Source organism: Lathamus discolor, chromosome 11 (genome assembly GCF_037157495.1).
Source record: "Lathamus discolor isolate bLatDis1 chromosome 11, bLatDis1.hap1, whole genome shotgun sequence".
NCBI lineage: Eukaryota > Metazoa > Chordata > Aves > Psittaciformes > Psittacidae > Lathamus > Lathamus discolor.
This window is the reverse complement of record NC_088894.1, coordinates 5,076,170-5,096,623: the sequence shown is the minus strand read 5'-3', so window position 1 is coordinate 5,096,623 and position 20,454 is coordinate 5,076,170. Positions and strand designations below refer to the sequence as shown.

Here is a 20,454-nt window from a genome sequence, read left to right as displayed (position 1 = left end):
TCAGATCCTTCTGAAGTGACAGCTTGTCTCCTTGGGCTTTGGAGCTTCCCAAGAGCATCCTTTGTGTTGGTGGGTTCTGTTGCACTGCAGCACTGCTGGGGGGTCAGTTTCTTCATGTTAGCATCCTCAGGGATGCTCTCACCTCATTTTGACACTTGGCCTGTGAGGCTGCTCTGACTGTGTCCCTCCTCCAGCTAAAGGCTGACACTCACCCTAAGGGAAAGCTTCTTTTTCTTCCTTGTGCCGTGCTCTTTTGCCCTGCGCTGCCCCAGAGCAGTGAATGTCACACCTGCAGCGCAGGCTGCAGGACCGTCTCTTCCCTTGGGTGTTGCTCTCTACAGCCCACTCTGTGAGGCAGAGCTAAGAAAAAAAGCCACAGTTCTCTGCAGACCAACTGCCTCATCAACAGCAGCAGCCACCAACAGAGCAGAGCCAAACCTCCTGTTGTCCAGAGTGGCAAATGTTGTTATCACCAGTCCCAGACCACATAGGACAGCCCAGTATAATGCAGATGGATGCAACAGGCAGCAAAATCCTCACCAAAGACAAGTGTGTTCGTGAAATAAATGCTGATTGTCAATTCAGCTGAATCAGATGGCTCAAGGCAGTAACACTATCCATCACATGCAGCATGCCATCCCAGGCAGCTGTAACATCTTCTCACTATAGCAAGATAAGGACTGCATTGATTTCTAACCCACACCTCTGGGTGAACATCTTGTAGCTTTTGAAGCAATAGGATATGAGATGGTGAACCTGAGAATGAGCTAGAAGTTCAGATGGATTTCTAGAGGATAACATCAACTTTCATTTAATCTTAATGCATTAAGATTTCAGGCAAGCTTTTTGTCATCTTAGGATTATTTTCTTTTTTCCCCTGGGAAAGAAGAAAAAAAGAAAAGCTCTGAAGAAAATCTCAAACTGCATTTTTTACTTAAAAAGAGTTCCGATGGAAAACATTTGACCACTCCTTGTAAGGGATGGTACTGGATGAGGAGGTCACTGGAAGGACATGAGAGGAGGATGGACTCTTTGATGGATGCTTGGGGAGCTTGTTCCCAGGACCAGACACACAGGATTGAGAGGTTTGAGTGAGACAAGACATCTTATTTTAAAAGCACATACACTGTGCTCCCAGCTTTCCAAAGTGCTCTGTAGTTGCCATTGCTATATATTGCCTGCGTTGGAATGGTGCTGGCCGCACGCTGCCAAGAAAATGACTGGGCTGCTGATGTACCATTTGCATCTTTACCAGATTTGGCCTTCAAACCCCACAGTCGTGGCATTAGTGTAAAGCTCTAGCCTGGATTCCTTTCAAATACAAGCTGGAGTAAAGAGAAAACTGCAGCTGTGGCCAAGCCAGCATAGCACTCTCCTGAAGCTGTACTGGCCCCTTGGCACAGCTCGGTAGAGCCTACCCCCCTTGTGGCATCTCATGAACACAGGCAGGACGAAAGTAAGTTACTACTTACTTCTGGGTAAGTAGTAAAATGTGACTCAAAAGCACTGGAGAGGATGACTTTCTGCCAAATGATACATCTCAGAATATCAAACTGGCTTCCTAGAGCTGGCTTTGAAATAAAATCGAGCTGAACCAGGAGGCAGAGCTACGTGAAGTCAGTTTGGGGATGCACTGAGCACAGGTAGGGTTTGCTCCATTGAGGTCTGTCCCCCTTCCTCCATGCCTCGGTATTGTTATCAGAGTATTTCCTGCACTGCCTGCTGCTTCTGTTGGTGTTTTTATCTCTTCCTGTGTGCAATGGCAGGGGTGTGGGTATCTGTCATGGCAAACAGCATGCTTTCAGGCACACACAGAGATCCTGGGTGGAGGCAGTGAGGCCAGCAGAGATGGAGCAGGTCTCCACATCCAGTGCCAGGGCAGGAGGACAGGCTGGTACCCCTCACCAGCAGTGAATGGGGCTCATCTGTCATGGGAGAGCTGCAGGATGGCAGAGATGCCACTTTTGTGTGTCTGGTGCTCAGCAAGACGTGGGTTGGGATAGCCAAGTCCTCCTGGCTCACACTGCTCACTTTGAACACAACCTAAAATAAAAGCACATCTATCTGAAGCAGGGACTGGAGCAGGTCCTTGGCAAACACTCTTTGTGCTCTCTGATTGAATGATGCCACTTCTCCCTCTTACAAGGCTGAGGATCCAAGTGTTCCTTAGAGCAAGTCTTTCACTCCCTTAAGTAAAGCAATCAGCACTATCGAGCTCTGTACTAGTGCATGTGTTCAGGCAGCAGTATGCACACCCTGTGTGCTTATACACCTTCTCACCACACTGGTGGGGTTGGGAGGACAGAGGCCTGGCACTGCAGCCAGCCTGTTCTTTTGGGTTCTGCCACCTTTTGGGGTGTCTAAGGCTGATGTGACACAGAGAGGTGTCACCACCATTCCTGAGCCCCTGTGACACCGAGGACAGCCAAAACTTCCTCTTCTGTGTTGGCCCTGAGCTTGCTGAGAGCTCCCATGCTGTGAGCAGGGCAGACACAAAGGTATATGCTTGATATGCAGTACTGACTGCCCTAAACACCTTCCTGGGACCTGTCACCAGCTCAGCATTTCCCCCCAAATACGGGTGGCACCCAGGGACAGATGAGCTTGGCTTTTACCCCATGGGAGTCAGTGGAGCAAAAGGAGCTCTAAAAAGATACAAAGCTATTTTTTTCTTGGGAGGCACCTTCCAGTGCTATACCTGGTAAACTAGCCCAGGGGCTGCATGGGGTGGGATGGTGGTGCCTTTGGCCGGGCCCTGATGGGAATGGTGAACGGTGGGATGTAGTGGGGACACATATCTGAGTGATGCACCAGAGAAGGCTGTGGAAGCAGCGGGCGGGAGGAAGCACCCTGCAGAAAAAGCCTCAGCACCCAGCATTGGAGGAAGGATGTTCGGGCACATGCAGCTGCCAGGAGATGGGGTTACAAGGCGAAGCTAAACAAAGATCGCTGCGAAGAGGAAACAGATCCCTCCTGCCGGTGTAAGGTAGGAGCCGAGCGGTAGCTGCTTGACATCATCAGAATGAGCATTGGATTACAGCAGGCAGGGACTGACTCTGGAGAGGAGAAAAACACGCCCCTTGGCCCCAGAAGTGCAACTTCATTTAGCAGCTCCCAGTAGAAGGAAACTGCAAGTCTGAAACTGGCTGTGACTCCCCCGGCCAGCTTGGCTGCTCGCCTCGGTGGGCAGGGACACTGGGAGGGTGAGATCCAGCCTCCGGCTCTTCCTCAGCAGCGAGGCCACGTAACTTGGGATTCGAGAAGCAGCGGGAGCCGGGTGGCTGTAAGTAGGGCTGTGTGTGCTGCTGCGGGCGCGTGGGGCTGGCGATGGGCTGGGGTGGTTGGTGGCCAGCAGACCTGTTGGGCAGCACAGCAAGGGGCTGCTCTCCTGCCGCCCTAACGTGGGAGCTGGAGTCCCGTTACAAAGGGGGAATTTGTTTAGTTAACTTTCACCACGCCGGCTGTGAGCGGCGAGATTTCTGCTGCCCACAGACCCTGGGCTGAAAAACTAAGCTGCATCCTGGATTCTCTGTGGTTGGGAGAAGCGGTTTGTAGGCTGATGGCAGGGAGGTGGCTGCTGTTTCACTCGGAAAATCGTGCAGTTCAGGACTTGCTGCGAAGGAGTAGCAGGGAGAGCAGGCTTGGCAGTTGGAAAGCACAAAGGACCGCGTGGATCAGTGATCCCCGTGGGGATTTCTGGCCTCGTTTCTGACTTGTGTCCATTTATTCTGAGCAGCTCCTGGAGGGAATCCCTTAGAGCGCCGGGGTGGCTCTGTGCTTGCAGGGGAGTAGATGCCAGCTTGTGGGGCAGGCACCCAGCATGCTGTCTGCGTGGGGCAGTGGTGTGAATCCATCCGTATGCCTTCGGGAGCTGCAGGGCTCCCCGTCGAACTGCAAGCACAAGTGAGAGTGGCAGCAGGAGCAGGCTCGGAGACGCGCTGGCATCCAGCTTTCCAAGCAAATGTTTCAAAAGGCAAAGACTTGGGATAAAAAAAGAACTGCTGTGTGGTGGTATTCTCAGGAGGCTTTGCAAATTCCTCCACCTCGGAGCTGGTGCCTTTCTCTCCTTTCTCTGGATTCCCCTAAGCAGCTGGTAGCGAGCCGCAGTGCTGAGCTTTCACATGCATGTAATGCCTTGGCCCCAAAGGGGTGTTTGGGAAACGTTTCCTTTTGCCTGGATGGGGTAAATGGTTCTGTAGAGCCAAGTATAGCTGTGAACCCAGCAGCAATGCCCTGGGTGGCTGGGCTGGTGGCTCAGACAGGGAGGGGGCCACACTGGGTCAAATGCAGCAGGGATGCTGCAGCAGCACAAAGGTGAGAGGAGACTCGCGGAGCAGGGATGGCTTGACCGGGTGGCAGAGACCCTCAGACCTGAGCTGCTTGTTGGCAGTGAGGCCAATGTGCTTGGCTTGGGAGCAGACCTTGGCTTTGGAGACTTTTGGCTGGAAAGGGCCACAGTGCTAATGCAAAGCCACCCAACGGAGAAACTGTCAGGTTTCCACTCCTGTGAGGAATAGTATTTGGCAAAGAAGATCCTCAATGGCTGCATTCATTTATGGCATAGATGCAGGTTAAATGGCCAGTCACAAACATGGATGCACCAGTAGTGCTTAGCATACCTCAAGGAGAGAACAGGGAGTTGAGTCCTGCAGACATTGTTCCACATGGATGTACGAGTACCCAATGCTAGAATTTTTAGGGATGCTTTCCAGAGAGTGCAGACTGATTCCTCAGAGAATTGGAGACCATTAAATATAGCACATAGGCTCCCAGTGTAGGCAGCTTGGTCATGAAGAGATGAAAACCCAAGAGTGTTCATAGCCATGCATCTTCCAACCACTGGCATTTCTGTACCCAGTGGCTGATTCTGAGGCTCTGCACAGGCACAGAGTGATCTACAATGTGCAGTTTTGCTTTTTTCCTTTATCCTCTTTTTTTCTGAAGAAAAGTAAATCTACTTTTGAGGCCACTCAGAGGAATACCCACAGGCACACACAACCCTGCCACCCAAAATAATTATGGGAAACATTTTCCAAGGTGCTAACAATTCCTGATCTCCCACATTTCAGAGCCTGCAGCATACTGCTGTGCATTAAACCCTACAGCCTGTCTGGGCAACCAAATACCAGCATTGTTCCTACTTTACATGGGCTACACACAGAGCAGATGATTTTCCTGGGCTCATGCAGGTCTGTGGCAGAATCAGAGGAATCTACAGTTCCATAAGGAGCAGCAGAAGCTTCAGAGCCTTTTGTTTGCCATTTTATGCCACCACATTTGGGTCTCTCCCATTTTCACATTGCAATTGTTTCTCCACACTCCCAAGGGTTCCCTTAGCATCACCAAAGCTGTATATATGGACTGATCCAGAAAACACCTTTTCCATTCCAGTACCTATTTTAGAGATAATGAAAGGGGGAAAACCCCCATACTTCTAGTTGTCTCTAGCCCACCACTAGGAAAACACAAGCCAAAAAGGAAGCTGCTCCCAGAGCTTCCCAGCACCAGCCAGGGAGAAGGGAGTGTTCAGCTCTTGGGTGGACTTTGTCACAACAGCAGTTGGAGAAGCCAAGACATTGCACCAGGACTCAGCTGGCACACACAGCATGAGCAGGAAAACCAGCAGCTGGCCTATGAACCACCTATTCCCCTCTGTCAGAATCCTCATTCCCTTCAAACCTGCGGTGATACATACTTTACACACCCCTTTCTGGTTCACATGGCAAGGTCCCAAATGCTTCCTTCCCAGCACAGCCCCGGTGCTCTCTGCACAGCATCTCCACCCCAGCTTTCATGCAGGCACTTTGCCAGTCAAGCCGCTGCCTCAAGAACTCCCCAGTGAGCACCACAATGGCAACTTCTGTTGATACTTGCGATGATGTAATGAGCCAAACATATCCCCACTGGAGCGTCATTGACTTCGTTGGAATTACTGCTTCCTCTAAGCGCAATTCATCTGCGGTGCTCCTTGTCTCGAGATACTGAAACTGAGAGCTCAGAAGGCAGTTTGATGGATATCGAGTAGTTATCTTGGTAACAAAACAATCCTGGGTATGATTAAGAGGATATTGCATTTTAAGGATTATAAAACCTCCTGGTTCCGAGTAACTAGTGACTTACGAAAAACATTCCACTACAATTACAAGGTTTTTTGTACCTCTGAGGCCAAGGATGCTGGGGACAAGGCACCAAATGAGGCAGCCTCAGTCTGTTGTGGGAGAACAGGGCTCCTGTTCTGGTCAGTGATGGGTCCAGCCTCTTGTTTACCCAGGAATCAAGAGATGAGAACAGCCTTATCCCTTCTGCCATCACCTTGCTTGAAAACAGAAAGGATTTCCTCTTTGGATCATAAGCAGCACCAGAGCAGCTGTTGTGTAGAATAATGCTGAATTCTGCCAAGAAGTATTCTGGAGGGCTTTTTTGTGAGCATATATTCATTTTGAAGTCATGCTAAATTAATTTTGAAGCCATGCTGAGAGCATTGAGTTTGTTTTGGGCGTTTGTCCCTTTTAGGTAACTCTGTGATACCATGGGGTAGGGATGCATAGCTATCCAATGAACATTTCCACAGGGATCTCAAAGTAATCCATGCTACCTTGATGGACTACAGAACTAGATAAAGAACACTTTACAAGATTTCCTTAACAAGTTGCTTTAGCCCATCCTTAGTCACACTGCATGGGTTAATCCACCACCCTTAAATCCCTGAACTCTGTGTGGGATATTGGCTGGCCTTTGCACAGTGGGCCTTCAGAGCTCTGCCCATTGCCCCAGGACTGCACGAGCCAGAAGAGGTTGAACTTTTAGGGATAGAGCAAGGGGCACAGTTTCAGATTTGAAGATTCCAAATCCCCAAGCAAAGGCTGTGGGAAGAAACATCTGGTCAGAGCCAGGGCTGTAGGGCTGGAAAGCCAGTATCAGTTCCTGAAGAATTTCTGTCTCCAAAACTCAGCTCTTCTTTTGAAAGACAGAGAAAATGGGGGTTTCCTCCCACATCCCATCAGGAAGAGGGCTGCTCAGTGATAACTTCTACCTCAGAGCATCATTGCTCCAATTTGCCTCAAGCCTCTCTTGGCAGCAGGCCACGTATTTGGAGATATTTTGCAACACATCTGAAGCGCTGGAGGTTTAACTGTTTGGGCTGCAGAACACAGGAGCCACAGCAAGGAAGGAAGGCAAAGGAGGAAAATACTCATGGATTTCCAAAGTTGCCTTGCTTTCTTCCTTCCTGCTTTTGTTTGCTTGCTGGGTGCCCTGAAGGGGTGATGTATATTCCCAGTGTTGTGAGAATACTGTTTCTTTTCCGGTCCAGTGTTTTCCAGTAAGCACCTCACTGTAAGTGGGGTAAACACTAACAAAAGCGTATTGTTAAATCCCTGTGCCTTTGTTTGGCTCCTGTCAGGATCATAATTAGTATTTTCCACTTCTGTAAACCTGTCATCTGCAGCTCTGAAAGTGCTTTACAAATATTTGAAGCATCTAGCAAGGGGAGCAAGTATTAATAGCTCCATTTAACAGATGGGCAAACAGAAAGCAGCAAGTGCCCCGTCCTTGAAGCAGGGCCAGAGCCAGCAAGCAGTCAGCTCCATAACTTGGGAGTTTAAAAAGTGGGTCATAAAAACAAAGGCTGTAGATCTGTCATGCATTGGAAAATGATGGGGAATAGTTCCAGTCAGAGCAGCACTCAACCCAGATGGACCAGACATGAATTGCTGGGTGAGCTACTGCTTACATGGTTAAATGGTTTATCTCTTGCTTTCTGTTCTGCTGATATTTGTCCCTGGGATAAAGTGAAAAAAGCACAGTCCATGATGTTCCAAAAAGCCTGAAAGCTGAAACAGCTGCTAAAATAAGCAAGTGTCTTGTTGGCTGGGCTCTGCAGGTCAGGAGATTGCAATGCACCCACAGATGTTAAGGCCACAGAGGAAATGGCTTTGAGTGGGACTTGGGGACAACAGGAGAAGGCACAGCTGTGCACAAACAGCAGAGAAACCCGAGGACCCAGCAAGGCAACCCAAAGCACCGGATCAAACTTCCCCTTTTGCTTCAGAGCCTGATTTGGAAGTTTCACTTCTTTAAAGGGCAGTGGAGCTGCAAACCAACATTCATTTATACCCTCAAGGCAGCCCTAGGGTCCCTCCACGGTGCAGGTCAAGAAACACAAGTTGCTGCAGTTCTCCCCAGCACACCTACAGGAGGTCAACAAAAGCAGAAGCAAAACCAAAGAGAACTTCTCTGTGAAGCCAGGCCCTGGCTGCACTTCCCTTGCTTTCAGACACAGCAGGCCACATCTTTAATAGCACAAAACCTCCTGAGAAGGGGCCATACAACCACCACCATCTGCAGCCCTTCAGTGTCTCCATGCTGACCAAGACAGGCTCAGACTGAGCTCTGTCGAACCCCATGTCCCTTTTGCTGTCCCAGTCACAGGCAGTGGGAAAAGCAGCTGAGCTTTATGCTTCCCAACAAAAGCACAGATAACTGTTTTTCTTATGCTCATTTTCTTTTCCTTCCCCAGAAGTTGCTACATCCTGTGTATGAAACTCATTTGAAGTCATGTCCAGAAGGAAAGTCAACTAAATCAGGTAGGAATTCACACTATGGACTGATATAACTTGTACTCACAGGGAGATATTACATAAACAGGAATGGGGTTATTTTCCTTCTTGTTTCATAGGGTCATTTGACCTCCCTCTGTACTCTCAATTCCTAGATGCTAGAAAGCTGTTACAAGGTGTGTGTGGGGGGAATATCAACAATTCTGCTGTAATGACTTTCCTGCTGTATATTCCACACTTACAACCATGTACTTGTCCCAAGCCCTGTTCCAACACTGACTCTACAGGCAGTCCCTTGTGCAAGCAGTGCTGCACAGCCTCTCCCCTGCCAGCGATGAGGATGTGGTATGCGAATCCTGCCTGCGTGTTTCACATGAGAATGGCTTTTTCCCCTGTGAATAACCATGTAAGCGAGGTTTTCCTGTGCATGTAGAGTCAGCCCAGGCAGATCCACAGAACCCCCAAAGCTTGACCTCCTGTGGCGCTTGTGTAAGTGGCAGATCCACCAGCTCATGGTCCTTTCCATGGTCTCACTGCCATGGCCCCTGCCCCGAGAGCATCTCCTCAGTCCTCAGATCATTTCACGGCTTTCTCTTATTCCTGCACTGAGTATTCCCTTATTTGGAGCTGCCACAGTCATATTGTTTGCAGATGTGACCATACAGGACCTCAGGACTCTGGTGCATGTAGACATTCCTCCTACATGTCTCGCAGGGCAATTCATACCTTGTATCCAGCACCTTTCCCATGTATGCTAGGGAGCCCATGTTCTTCTACACCCGGGCTGCATTTCAGTGGACCATAAAATAGTTGGCAGTTTGTTTCCTCAGGACCCTTTTCTGACAGTATAATTTGCAATGATCACTGAGCATCCCCAGTGTAATCTTACAGGCATGTCTCGAGCACCGCTTCAATTCATGTCTAAATGTCACATCCCTGGTAACTTCTGTAGGCAGATTTACCCTGCCTGCAGAAAGGATCAGAAGCTGCTGTCACCTGAACTAGATGTGCAAAAATTCTCCACCCATCACAGAAATACTCAGAGAAGGGAGTGTGCAGGCCAGCAGCGCTTTCTCTGCCCAGGTGGAGCTCCCAGCCAGGTAGCACAGCCAGAGACTCCAGATTTCAGTGGGTAACAACTGAAAGGGCTTAGCTCAGCCACCTCTCACTGCCAGCTGTTTTTAACTCCTACACTTTCCTTTTCTATCATACATAAAGCACCAATAGCAGCATTCCCTCCATCCAATCCTTCTCACAGCTCTCAAAGACAGATTTTACCCCTATTCTACCCTTCCCAGCCCCTGGGGTGGGAGTCCTGCTGGTGGATTTCTTCTGTGCAGTGGGGTGTGTGGACAGGGCAGGCAGCTACAAGGAGCAGAGCTGAGCCTGGTTTTGCTAATCAGCGTCATTACACACTGATGCTCTTAAAGAGTTGCCCTGGCTATTTTTAGGCACTGCTGGGAACTGCCAGGGCTCTCACACCTTCTCACTCAGCGCCTTATACCACATAGGGGCAGAGGGACCCTTTGGATGCTGGGTGTGAGTTCCGATGGGATTGTGCAAGCCTGAATGAGGAAGAGCAAAGGCAGGTGGCTCTCAGCTTCACGCACTCTGTGCTGAGCAGAGCCCCCTCAACTAGCAGCAGCCAAAACTGCATAGTTACAGCCTGCACAACACCTCCTCCAAGCTAAGCTCTCTCCCCAGCTACGTGAGCACTGCTTTCACACAGCAGCAGAGCTCCACACCTCCAATTACAAACAGAAGCTGGACAAAACTGCTCTTTTTCCTGCTAGACATAAAAATAAAGACCCATCCTTTCTTACCTCTGCCCTTGTAGAAAGCACTTCCTCCAGCCAGAAACAGCTATCCCATCAAGACCTGCTATCATTTCACCTTCCTTTTGTACTGACAAGGGCAGCTCTGCTAGAAAATGCCCCCAGCTGCATCTCCTCTGCAGTTACTTGGTTTCTTCTTGCCCAGGGAAGCCTGGAAGATGTCAGGGATAAGCATTCCTGGGCCAGGAATTAAAGCAGGGTTTGAGCAGGTGGTGTTCACAGTGTGTTGGTGTGATCAGGAAAGCTATGGGACCACCAGGGAGTTTCTAGGCTTGAAATGAAATCCAGCAGGGACTTTTCTTCCTGAATTATTCTGGGGAGGGCAGGGAACCCAAATGTGAAGGGGATCCCCTTTGCAAAGGAATCCATCCCGTGGCCTGGCTGTGATGAGGTGGCTGCATATCACAAGCAGGGACAATACATGGGTCTTCCTGGCACATGCCTGCAACAGCAGCTGTGGGGCTTTTGCAGCTGAAGGGTTTAAAGTGACTGGTTTGTGGTTTGTCTGCTTCGTAAGTTCAGGCATCAGCAGATCCTCCACACGGTTGTTGGTTTTGTTCATGTAAAAAGAAACTGGCAAAGGCAGTTAAATAAAAAGCTGGGAGAAAATAAAACTAATGGAGAAGGGACTTGTAGCCTCATACTCCTTACAGCTTTGAAAGGGGCTCCGCAGGGGACAGAGGGTGCTGGCTCATAAGGTGATGGGTGCTTGTGGCCATGCTGAGTGACCACAAGGGGTTTGGCTGGCTGCTCTCTGCTGGACAGAGAACACAGCGTCCAGGCAGTGTGAGCCTGAGGGGGTGATAAATGGGGAGCAGAAAGGTGCCAGTTTTCTGTGTCCTGAGCATGCCTTATCCCACTGTGCCACCCCATCCCTTGGAGGGATGTATGTCCTTCGGAAGGGGGGGCAGAATGGAGTGCCCTGATTTATTAGCACCTCAGAGCTGTGGGATGTGAAAAACAAGCTCAACCTGGGAGCAAAACAAAAATACAACTGCTGTCACGGCAACTGTCTGCAGATGCATGAAGAGACCAATTATTTCCATTAATCAACTCACTGAGAAGCTGCAGAAGAGGCTTAAGCTGCAGCTGAGGCTTGGTGCTGAGGGGAGGGAGGAGCAGAGAGCTCCATCACACCCTGGTTGCCAAGGCAAATCATGATTCCTCCTGTGGCAGAGGATTATTGGAGCGGATGCTCAGCACCCATGCCCCATGTCCTGCCTGCTCCAGGCATGGGGATGCAGACAGGCAGGGCTGCATGGCACTGGGCTGCCATCCTGGTGGACAGACGGATGGATGGACAGACAGCTCCCTCCTACACATCCTGACGCTAACAGGATGCTGGTGGTGCTGAGCAATCCCCTCCACCTCCCCCATTCCTCCCCAAGCCTTCCCCTCTCCCCTGGGGACTTCAGCAGCACACGCAAGGACTCACCCTATCCCAGTGCCAAGGGTCAGCCATGATTTTGAAATCCGGCTGGAGCATCTTATATCAGCCTGGAGCAGGGCGCTGCTGGGAGGATGTGGGGCAGCAAGAGGTGCCTTGGGACAGCAGAAACACTGCAGCGAGGGTCCCTAGGGATGTGCTAAAGGCCAGGAGGGAGGGGAGGATGTTTGGGGTGCTTGGTAAAGCTAAACGCAAGGTTTGTGAAGTAGAGGGATCAGTCGAAGCCTAATCTTAAACTGAGGCTAGGCAATTAGCTACCAGTTGTACGGGCATTAAGCGACCTTTATACTGTAAAAGCAGGGATCTGTTTATGGACACAGAGCCTCAGTCCCACTGTTTTATCTGCTCTCCCCCTCTATGAATTACAATTTTCCACTAAGTCTTAGAGAGCCCTGGAAGCTCTGTACCTCCAAAACCACTGCAGTGGCTGGAGATGCTGTGATGTCTGCACTGGCTGAATTAACTGTATTTAGCAGAAGAGCCAGAGGGTGCAGAGTTATTACAAGGAATCCCACAGCAAAAGCCTTCCAAAAATGCCACGTGCCATAGCCAGCCTTGACATCTCTTCACCACTGAAGTGTGGTGAGGCTTTTCCATGCTATTCTCCCTTGGAAAGAAGTTGCTCAGCACATGAGATGGGCACACATGCTCTGGTAGGAGATCAGGCTGCTGCCATAGTCCTGCCTGTTTCCTCACCCAGACGGGAAGCTGGGGCTCAGCAGTTTGGGGCACAGCAATTCCAGCCAACAAGACCCATTCCCACCACATTTTGGGGAACACAGACCCAGCAGGAAAGCTCCATGCCTGATGCAGACCCTCTCACCAGCATTAACAATACTTGTTGCTTATGTAGCCACTACCAGACTGGGCTCCCAACAGAACAACTCCATCTTCATGTTCTGGTGTGGATCTAAGCTCTAGTGCATGGGGGTCATGAGCAATAGCTAGGCGTTTAAGGCATGAGCACAGGTCTAAAAATACACTGTAACCCTGATAACACCATTTCAGAGCCCTCCTCCTTTGATGTGCAACCGCTCGTTCATGTTCCCAGACAAGACCCAGTGGAAAATCTGCTGGAATTCCAGCTGGAAGTTGTCAGAGAGTTGGTGGAAACCCCCTGACCTCAAGTGCTGGCTTCAGCCCTGTGGGATTTTTTTGCCCTCCTCACTGGATGTGACTCTCGCAGCAGGAAACCTCGCAGCAGAGCCACAGGGAGCACAGAAATCCCGGTGCTCCCGTCTCCGTGCTCTACCAGGCCCCCCTCTGCAGTAAACCATCTTACACTGTAAATATTTCAAAAGCCCAGCAGGGCTGCTGAGTGTGTTTTGCTGTTGTTATGGATCCGGCCCCAGCAGGAGAGGGCTAATAATAGTCACTGTAGCCTGGAATGAAAGGGCAAGGGGCAGTGCACAATGCGGAGGGAGAGCTTGAAGGCAAACTGTATGGCTTCATGCCTTGGTCTCTGCAGGCTGGCAGTGAAGGGGAGAGAAGAGGGATGCGATGCATGAGCAAAAGAGGGGGTCACATCCCTGTTCAGTGGCAGAACTTTGACATTTTACTGCAGAAACACAGCAAGGATTAGCTTGGATTCGTGTCTTTCCGACTGCAGAAGTTTGGGGACCAAAGAACAGCGTTAGATCCTGTGGTGTGACACGAAGAAAATGGGAAAGCATGTCCCTGAGTAGGCAGTGGGACAGAGGGGCCACGAAGGGCAATAACATCCTGGCCTGTACCAGCACCAGTGCGGCAGCAGGGCCGGGGCAGTGCTTGTCCCCCTGCACTGGGCACTGGTGAGGCTGCACCTCAAATCCTGTGTTCAGTTCTGGGCCCCTCACCACAGGAGGGACATTGAGGGGCTGGAGCAGGGCTGGAGACGGGCAGTGGAGCTGGTGCAGGGCCTGGAGCACAAGTGTGATGGGGAGCGGCTGAGGGACCTGGGGGTTTCAGATGGAGAAGAGAAGGCTCAGGGGGGACCTGATCGCTCCCTACAAGTGCCTGACAGGAGGATGGAGCCAGGAGGGGCTGGGCTCTGCTCCCAAGGAACAAGGGATGGGACAAGAAGAAATGGCCCCAAGCTGCACCAGGGCAGGTTTAGATGGAGCTGAGGAACAATTCCTTCGCAAAGGGTGCTCAGGCATTGGAACAGGCTGCCCAGGGCAGGGCTGCAGGCACTGGCCATGGAGGGGTTCAAAACCTGTGTAGACGAGGCCCTCAGTGCCATGGGCAGTGGCGGCCTTGGCAGCGCTGCGGCAGAGGTTGGACTGGATGAGCTTTAAGCTCCGCTCCATGCCGGCTGACCCCGTGGTTCTGTACATACATGATTCTGTGACTCCAGGACCTCCAGGCAGACCCCGCAGCGGTTGGCCCCAACGGCCTCTGGCACCGGGCAGGCGCAGGGCCGCAGCCGGCAGCAGCACCCAGGACATGTGTGTGGGGCCGCTGCCCCGGGACGAGGGTGCCCTCGGGATCTGCTGTGGCCCCTGCAGGGGCCGAGGGGCAGGTCCCCTCCTTGGGCGGGTGTCCCAGCGGAGCAGCAGCCCCTGCTCAGCCCCCGGGGCACGGAGGCCTCTAAAGGAAGGCAGGGAGGTGACCCAGGCTTAGTTAAGCCAGGAGCCATTGCTGTGTTTAACCTTGGCACCTTCCTCACAGCAGCCCAGGTTGCTGTGCCACAAATGTCTGAGCAGGGGATTAACCTGCCCTATGCCCAAACGTGTGACAGACGCCACGTGCAGATGGACAAGGCTTCCTCTCACGCAGAGACCCCTTGCAGTGACTGCAACGGCGAGTTAGGTAAAGAGGAAAGCAAGAGGTAAGAGAGGCAGAGCAGAAAGCAGCAAAGCATGCGGTGGAGGGGGAGCCGGCTGGATTCAGCACAGCCTGCGGATAGCCACCATCGATACAGAGTCCAAAAATAGCCCTTCCTAGCCATAAAAAGCTTACAGTTTAACCTAGACAAGGGACAGATGTAGCATCGTGCAAAGGGTTTCCTTGAAACTGGAATCTGGGGCTGGGTGTGACTGTAACATCCATCCGATCCCCTGGAGTCAGGCCCTGGCTGCTGGCTTGGGTCACAGGGCTTGTGTTCTCTCTGCAGGCGTTCGGCCCTGCGCTGAGCTTAACGTGTCCATGGTGTTTCCAGGTCATTTGTGTTGTTCCAGGCCACTCTTGCATTATTTGCGATAACTTTGCTTGCAGTGCCCGAGATCTGTGCTGCGGAAAAGCAGGCAAGGTGGGAAACGGGAATTAAATGCAGGCTTGTCAGTGAGTCTGAGAGGGGCACAGGTTATTTTGGGGGGGGGGGCACAGGAGCAGGCTCTGGGGATGTCTGGTGGCTATCGCAGCTTGCAAGGGGCTTCCTTGCTTGTGGCCAGCTGCCCTTGACAGGCAGCCCCGTGTTCCCACGGCGAAGGGGGCACAGCCTCCCTCCAAGCAGCACAGAAAAGCTCTTTGAGGAACGTGCAGCAGGTCGCAGCCCCGTGCCAATGGCCTTTGTCACCATGCCGTGCATCCCCTGCCCCGTCCCCGCCGGCTGGCACCCGCACCAAGGGCACAGGGACTGTTTCTGTTGCCGTCAACAGCAAGGAGGAAAGGGAGACAGGAAATGACCCTCTGGGGACAAGCTGAATCACCTCTTTGAAGTGCCCTGGCAACCTTTGTGCAGTGTTTGTGTGCTTGCTGGCTTATTCTCACAAGGCCTGGCAAGAGCTGGCACATCATTCCCTCCTGCTGGCCCAAAGGAGCATGAAAATCAAAGGTGGGGAGCCACTGGGTGATGCACCCCTTTGCACCCCCTGCCACCACTAAATGACGGCCCATGGTGATGCAGTTTCAGGTCTACGTGGGCAAGAGGGAAGGTGGTTCCTTTCTTGTCCCTGGCAGATGTTAAAAGATGTTTCCACTGACTAAAATCCCACTGAACTGCCTGGGAATGTGGAAATGCTCTGTGCAAAATGAGGTTTTTCTATCAAAAACTGAGGCCACCGCTCCCATCACCTCCTCGGTCCAACAGCTTCCTGGAAGCAGAGGCTGGAGTGTCTCTGCCAGCAGAAGGGATCTGGCTTCAAGGCTTTTGAGAGCCGCCACCTTGAAAATCCTAAGGAGCTGCACACAGCTGTGAGCTTCGCTCGTAAATCCGCCCCTCTCCTGCTCTTTCCATGGAGAACCAAAGGCGGGAACCTTCCCAGCCATGGAAATAAATGAATCACACACGCCATCTCCTGGCCACCGAGTTTGGAACCCAAACCGGCCCGAGTAGGACCTGCTTCTGCACACTTGGGTCCTGCTTTTAATTACGATCCCATCCTTTTTCCGCATGATGGGCCATTTAGTCACTTGGCACAATGCACCTGCAGCTGAGCACATCTGCTGTTGGCAGCTACATCGAGGGACACTGGGAAAATGCTGTATCCCAGGGGCTGGTCAGCTCCTGTGTCCCGGTTTGTGGTGTCTAGCCTATGAATTAGGTGGTCCAGCCCCCAGAACAGAGCATATCAGCCCTGGACTGACCTTATGGATGTGGAGATGGATCCAGGCTTTTGTGGACAGCTCTTAGGGAAGCCTTCCAAGTCCCTATGACACCTGTCTAGCAGCTACAGAAGGTCTGGGCTCCAACGAGCTGTGAGGAGGACTTGTCTGGGAATGATGGAAAAGGTGCTTTGCTCACTGAGATCAGCAAGCCTGCTGCATCCAGAGTGGATGCCTCATGCTGGAAGGGCACAGCTGGAAAGTAAGGAGGGAAGATGAGCAACAACAGCAGCTGGGATCTCTTCCTGGGGCAAAGGCTGCAGTTTTTACCCATTTAACAGGGGCTAGATGGATCCCAAGCCCTGGGAGGAGATTTGCTGGATTTGGAGAAGCAAGTTCCCCTGGGAAGACTGGGGGGACCAAGCCCCACATCCCACCAGTGAGCTGCTGCCAAGAGAGGAGTTCCTCGCGCTATGGAAATATCACACTGGGTTTATGCATGTTTGAGGTTACTGCACCCTGCTCAGTCTCAGGAATGGGGGAAATTTAACCTCTTTTATCCTGGCTATTACATCTTCACCTGCATCTTCTTTCTACTGCCATAACATTGGAGATTATAGAGTGAGGAGTGCGATTCTTGCCCAGGCTTGTGGTTTGCCAGAAGATTTCCCTGGTAGGAAGATCAATATTAAGCAGGAGTAGGAAGATCAATATTAAGCATTTGTACAGGAGTCTGAGCAAGTTTCTCAGTGGGTCATTAACCCCCAGACACAAAAGCAAGTCAATGACAAGAAGTTAAGTTCATTACACACAAGCATTTCTAACTGGGACCTCCTTCAAGTATTGACAACGTCAGCAGGGCTAAAGGCATTTTTTACAGTGAGCAGATAAGACTAAGATTAATCTCTTACTTTCATGTAGAAAAACAAGCTGAGTAAACAGGAGCAGGAACCAAGAGCCTCAGGTCGCCAGTGCAGAGGCAGTGTGTGCTCACTAGCTCTGTGCCTGGAGCCAGGCAGCCCGTGACACATTCCCAAGCTGCTGAGGTCCCTGGGCTCTGCGTGCTGGCAAGTTAAAGCACCAGCTAAAGTGAAAACCCAACAACTTAAGGACTGAACTAAGAGCTGGCTCGCAGCAGAGCTCGCGTGTGACAAGTGGCCGCTCCGAGCCTTTCTTTGTGCTCTGTGCTTGGCACAGACGCAAGGTTGGAGTGAAGGGATCCAAACATCTCACAGAAGGGCTGATTTTCGCATGTTAAAGTGCTTATCTGAAAGCACTACAGCCCAGCACTTTCTCAGTGACATCCAGCAACCAGTGGAGGCCAGTACTGATCCAAAGCCCTGTACTGAGAAAATACTTCCCTGCTCTCCAAGCTTTCCACTGCATATTCATCAGGGCCCTGACCATTTCCCATTACAAATTCAGGCTGGATCCTCACCCCATCCCCCAATGCAGTAAGCCAAATCTGGCCTCTGCTCAAAGATCACGTGGCATTTTGAGGAGAAAGGAGGACTTTTTCTGTAATGGTTTTCCCATAGGAAAAAGCTGCTAGCCAGCAACCTTGCAGCTCTTAAAGAAGGCCAGGAACTCAAAAGGAGAGGCAAACGCCTTGTCTGCCTTGCTTTGCAATGGGAAGGTAGAACAAGGGCCAGTAAAGGCAGCTTGGACAGATCCTTCTTGCCTACCTGCCCTCACCCGACACGGTGTGTCACCCAGCACCTTGGGTCACCCCACACACTGCCCCACGTGATGGGTTTGATATCTGAGATTTTGGTAGCTGCTGTTAGAGGAACCGGAGCAGAGTTACAGGGACTATTTTTTCATGCAGTAACTTAACTCCACAGAGTAACATAACCTGGAGGGAGCCATGAGTTGAGGCTTGCTGAGCATCCTTGACCTCACAGCTGTGTTTTCTCCGCAGCAATGCAATGGAGGTAGAGTCCAGCATGTACACTGACTTCATTTCCTGCGATCGGGCCGGTCGGAGGAACGCTGTCCACGACATCCACCAAGATGCAACCACCGTCAGCGTGCGCAAGCTGACCGAGGACCTCGGTGATCTCGCTGTTGAAGGAGCAGGTGAGCACACAGGCTGGAAGGGCAAGGCATGAAATGGCAGTGCAGCTGAATAGTGCTGTCACTGGGAGCATCAAACAGATGCTCAAGAGGAACATCCCATTCCTCGCTGCATCAGTGCCTTCATGCTTACTGGGAGACTCACTGGGTTGAGGGGCTCTTAGAGTGAATGGGATGGTCCCAGGGTTCCTGGTTCATGGGCACTGCACACTCCAGCTAAGGCCCTTTGCTCGGTTGGTTTGTAGAGGCACTGATGCTTAAACAAGACAGGGACTGACCAAGAGCCTTCCCAGGGCAAATTACACATCAGGTACATAAAAAGGCTTTATAAAAATCAAGTGTGGGGCAAGTTGTTGTTTGCTTTCTCTTTGCTGGTTGGGTTTGTTTTGTTTTGAGTCAGCCTTCAAATAGTTCCACAGTATTTTAAATAACAGAAATCATTTTAAACACTGCCAGCCATCTCCAGATCTTCCCCAGGAGCCCAAACATGGCAGTGGTAGCAGCCTGCTCAGTCTATGCCAGCCAACTGACTACAAGAAGCATGAATCCTCTGCTCAGAGCACAAGCAAACCAGCCACTCTGATTCCACTAATAAGCAGCAAAACGTACAGCACCACTGCAAAGACCAGACTCAGGATTTGCTCTTGCTCTTTTTACTCCTCCAGCCTACATCTATAACTATAAAAACACCATAAAACACATTTTCCCAACCGTACCTCTTTCAACATGCCCATACTAGCATTTGTCCATCCACCCATTCGCAGTAAGCACAAATTGGAGCTCTTATAACAGTGAGCAACTGAGGTAGCTGCCAGGCTGTCTGGCAGACATTCCTGAAGCACTTGCAAGTTGCCCTTACAAGTTAGACAAGGAGAACATATCTCTGCCCCAAAGCTCCCTCCCAGCATCACCAGATGTGTTGAGAAGTGTTTGTACTCCAGCAATATGAAGGGAGAACCAATATTCTAAGCATCTGGCCAGAGAAGGGTAGCAATAGGTCTTCAGGTGGCAGTTAGAATAAGATCAGCTATAGCAATTACTGACTACTTGTGTTCTCAGCAGAGTGTAACAGTGCTTTCTTCCCAATGCTTCCTTCTGCAGAAAGCCAAAGCGATGCCACTTCTTCTGAGAACAACCCAGGAGCAAGACCAGAGGGGCAAGAAAACAGCCCTTCCCCATGACAGTGTACAGGGGGTGGGATGGGCAGGAGGAGGGCCATCTTAAACAAGTATTTGCTATTGAATCTGCGGACAAAAGCCAACCTGGAACAGCAAGTTGTCAAATGTCTCTGCTGCAACTGTTTTTGTTTAGAGAGCTCCACGATGCTGTACAAGGACTGGCACCTCCAAAAGACTTCTGCTCCTATCCCTAATGATTTAGAGCAACACTGCCGTGGTTGTAGTGCTATGAGCCATTCTCAAGATGCCTTAGCTGCAATTTTCCCCTAGGGGAAAAAATGATTTCAGTAATAATAAACACATCAGACTTTCCTGTCCAAGGTACCTTCCTCCTTTGCAAATTTAGATTATTATTTATTCTGTTTCCATAGATTAGAAATGTAATTATTGGTTTTTCTAAGCCTCATCTGTAACTTAGACCTGACCTGGCCAATGGACTGTCCATGTGGCCTCTCATCAGGGTGGGCAGTGGGGAAGGGACCTAGCCAGTCCCTCTGCCTTCAAGTCAAGCACCACTCACCTGTGCTGCTGCCGCTTAGCATCAGGAAAGGACCAAAGCACAGCTCTGTGTGGATGAGCTCCACCTACAGACCCAGCAGCACCAGCCACAGGCATCTTTTCCTTTGGGTTTTAGCATTTTGAGATATTGTTAAGGGGAGGGGAGAAACATTTTGCTGGTTTGACTGTTGAAATTCAGGCTTAACTTTGCAAACTGTTAGCTGAGATGATCTCTGGTAGGATCTCACACCATTCTCTCTTTTAGGAGACATGTTTTGTGTTAAAGATGGTTTGATAAAACTATATAAGTTGTTGGAATAAATAACACAGCCTTCAAGTACTGAAGGTGGGTTTTTTTCTGCCTGGATGTTTCCTCTTCCTTTATTTTGCCTTGTAGC

The 20,454-nt window shown here is 50.8% G+C and overlaps 1 protein-coding gene across 2 annotated transcripts; it reads left to right on the top strand.

Moving 5' to 3' along the window:
• The first annotated feature begins 2,900 nt into the window (after positions 1-2,900).
• On the top strand, positions 2,901-20,411 carry PKIG (cAMP-dependent protein kinase inhibitor gamma). 2 transcript variants are annotated; one of them, XM_065691288.1, is made up of 4 exons: positions 2,901-2,986; positions 8,519-8,585; positions 18,226-18,383; positions 19,482-20,411. In XM_065691288.1, the coding sequence occupies exons 3-4, from the start codon at positions 18,233-18,235 to the stop codon at positions 19,559-19,561; spliced, it is 231 nt and encodes a 76-aa protein (XP_065547360.1). In that variant the 5' UTR covers positions 2,901-2,986; positions 8,519-8,585; positions 18,226-18,232; the 3' UTR covers positions 19,562-20,411. The 2 variants fall into 2 exon arrangements, with proteins under 2 accessions (XP_065547360.1, XP_065547359.1); XM_065691287.1 differs by lacking the exon at positions 2,901-2,986 and adding an exon at positions 3,015-3,283.
• The last annotated feature ends 43 nt before the right edge of the window (positions 20,412-20,454 follow it).

Coding starts and splice junctions, on each gene's coding strand:
- PKIG (XM_065691288.1), top strand. CDS start 18,233: ATGGAGGTAGAGTCCAGCATGTACACTGACTTCATTTCCTGCGATCGG. Junction 18,384..19,481: donor TCTCGCTGTTGAAGGAGCAG/GTGAGCACACAG, acceptor TTCCTTCTGCAG/AAAGCCAAAGCGATGCCACT.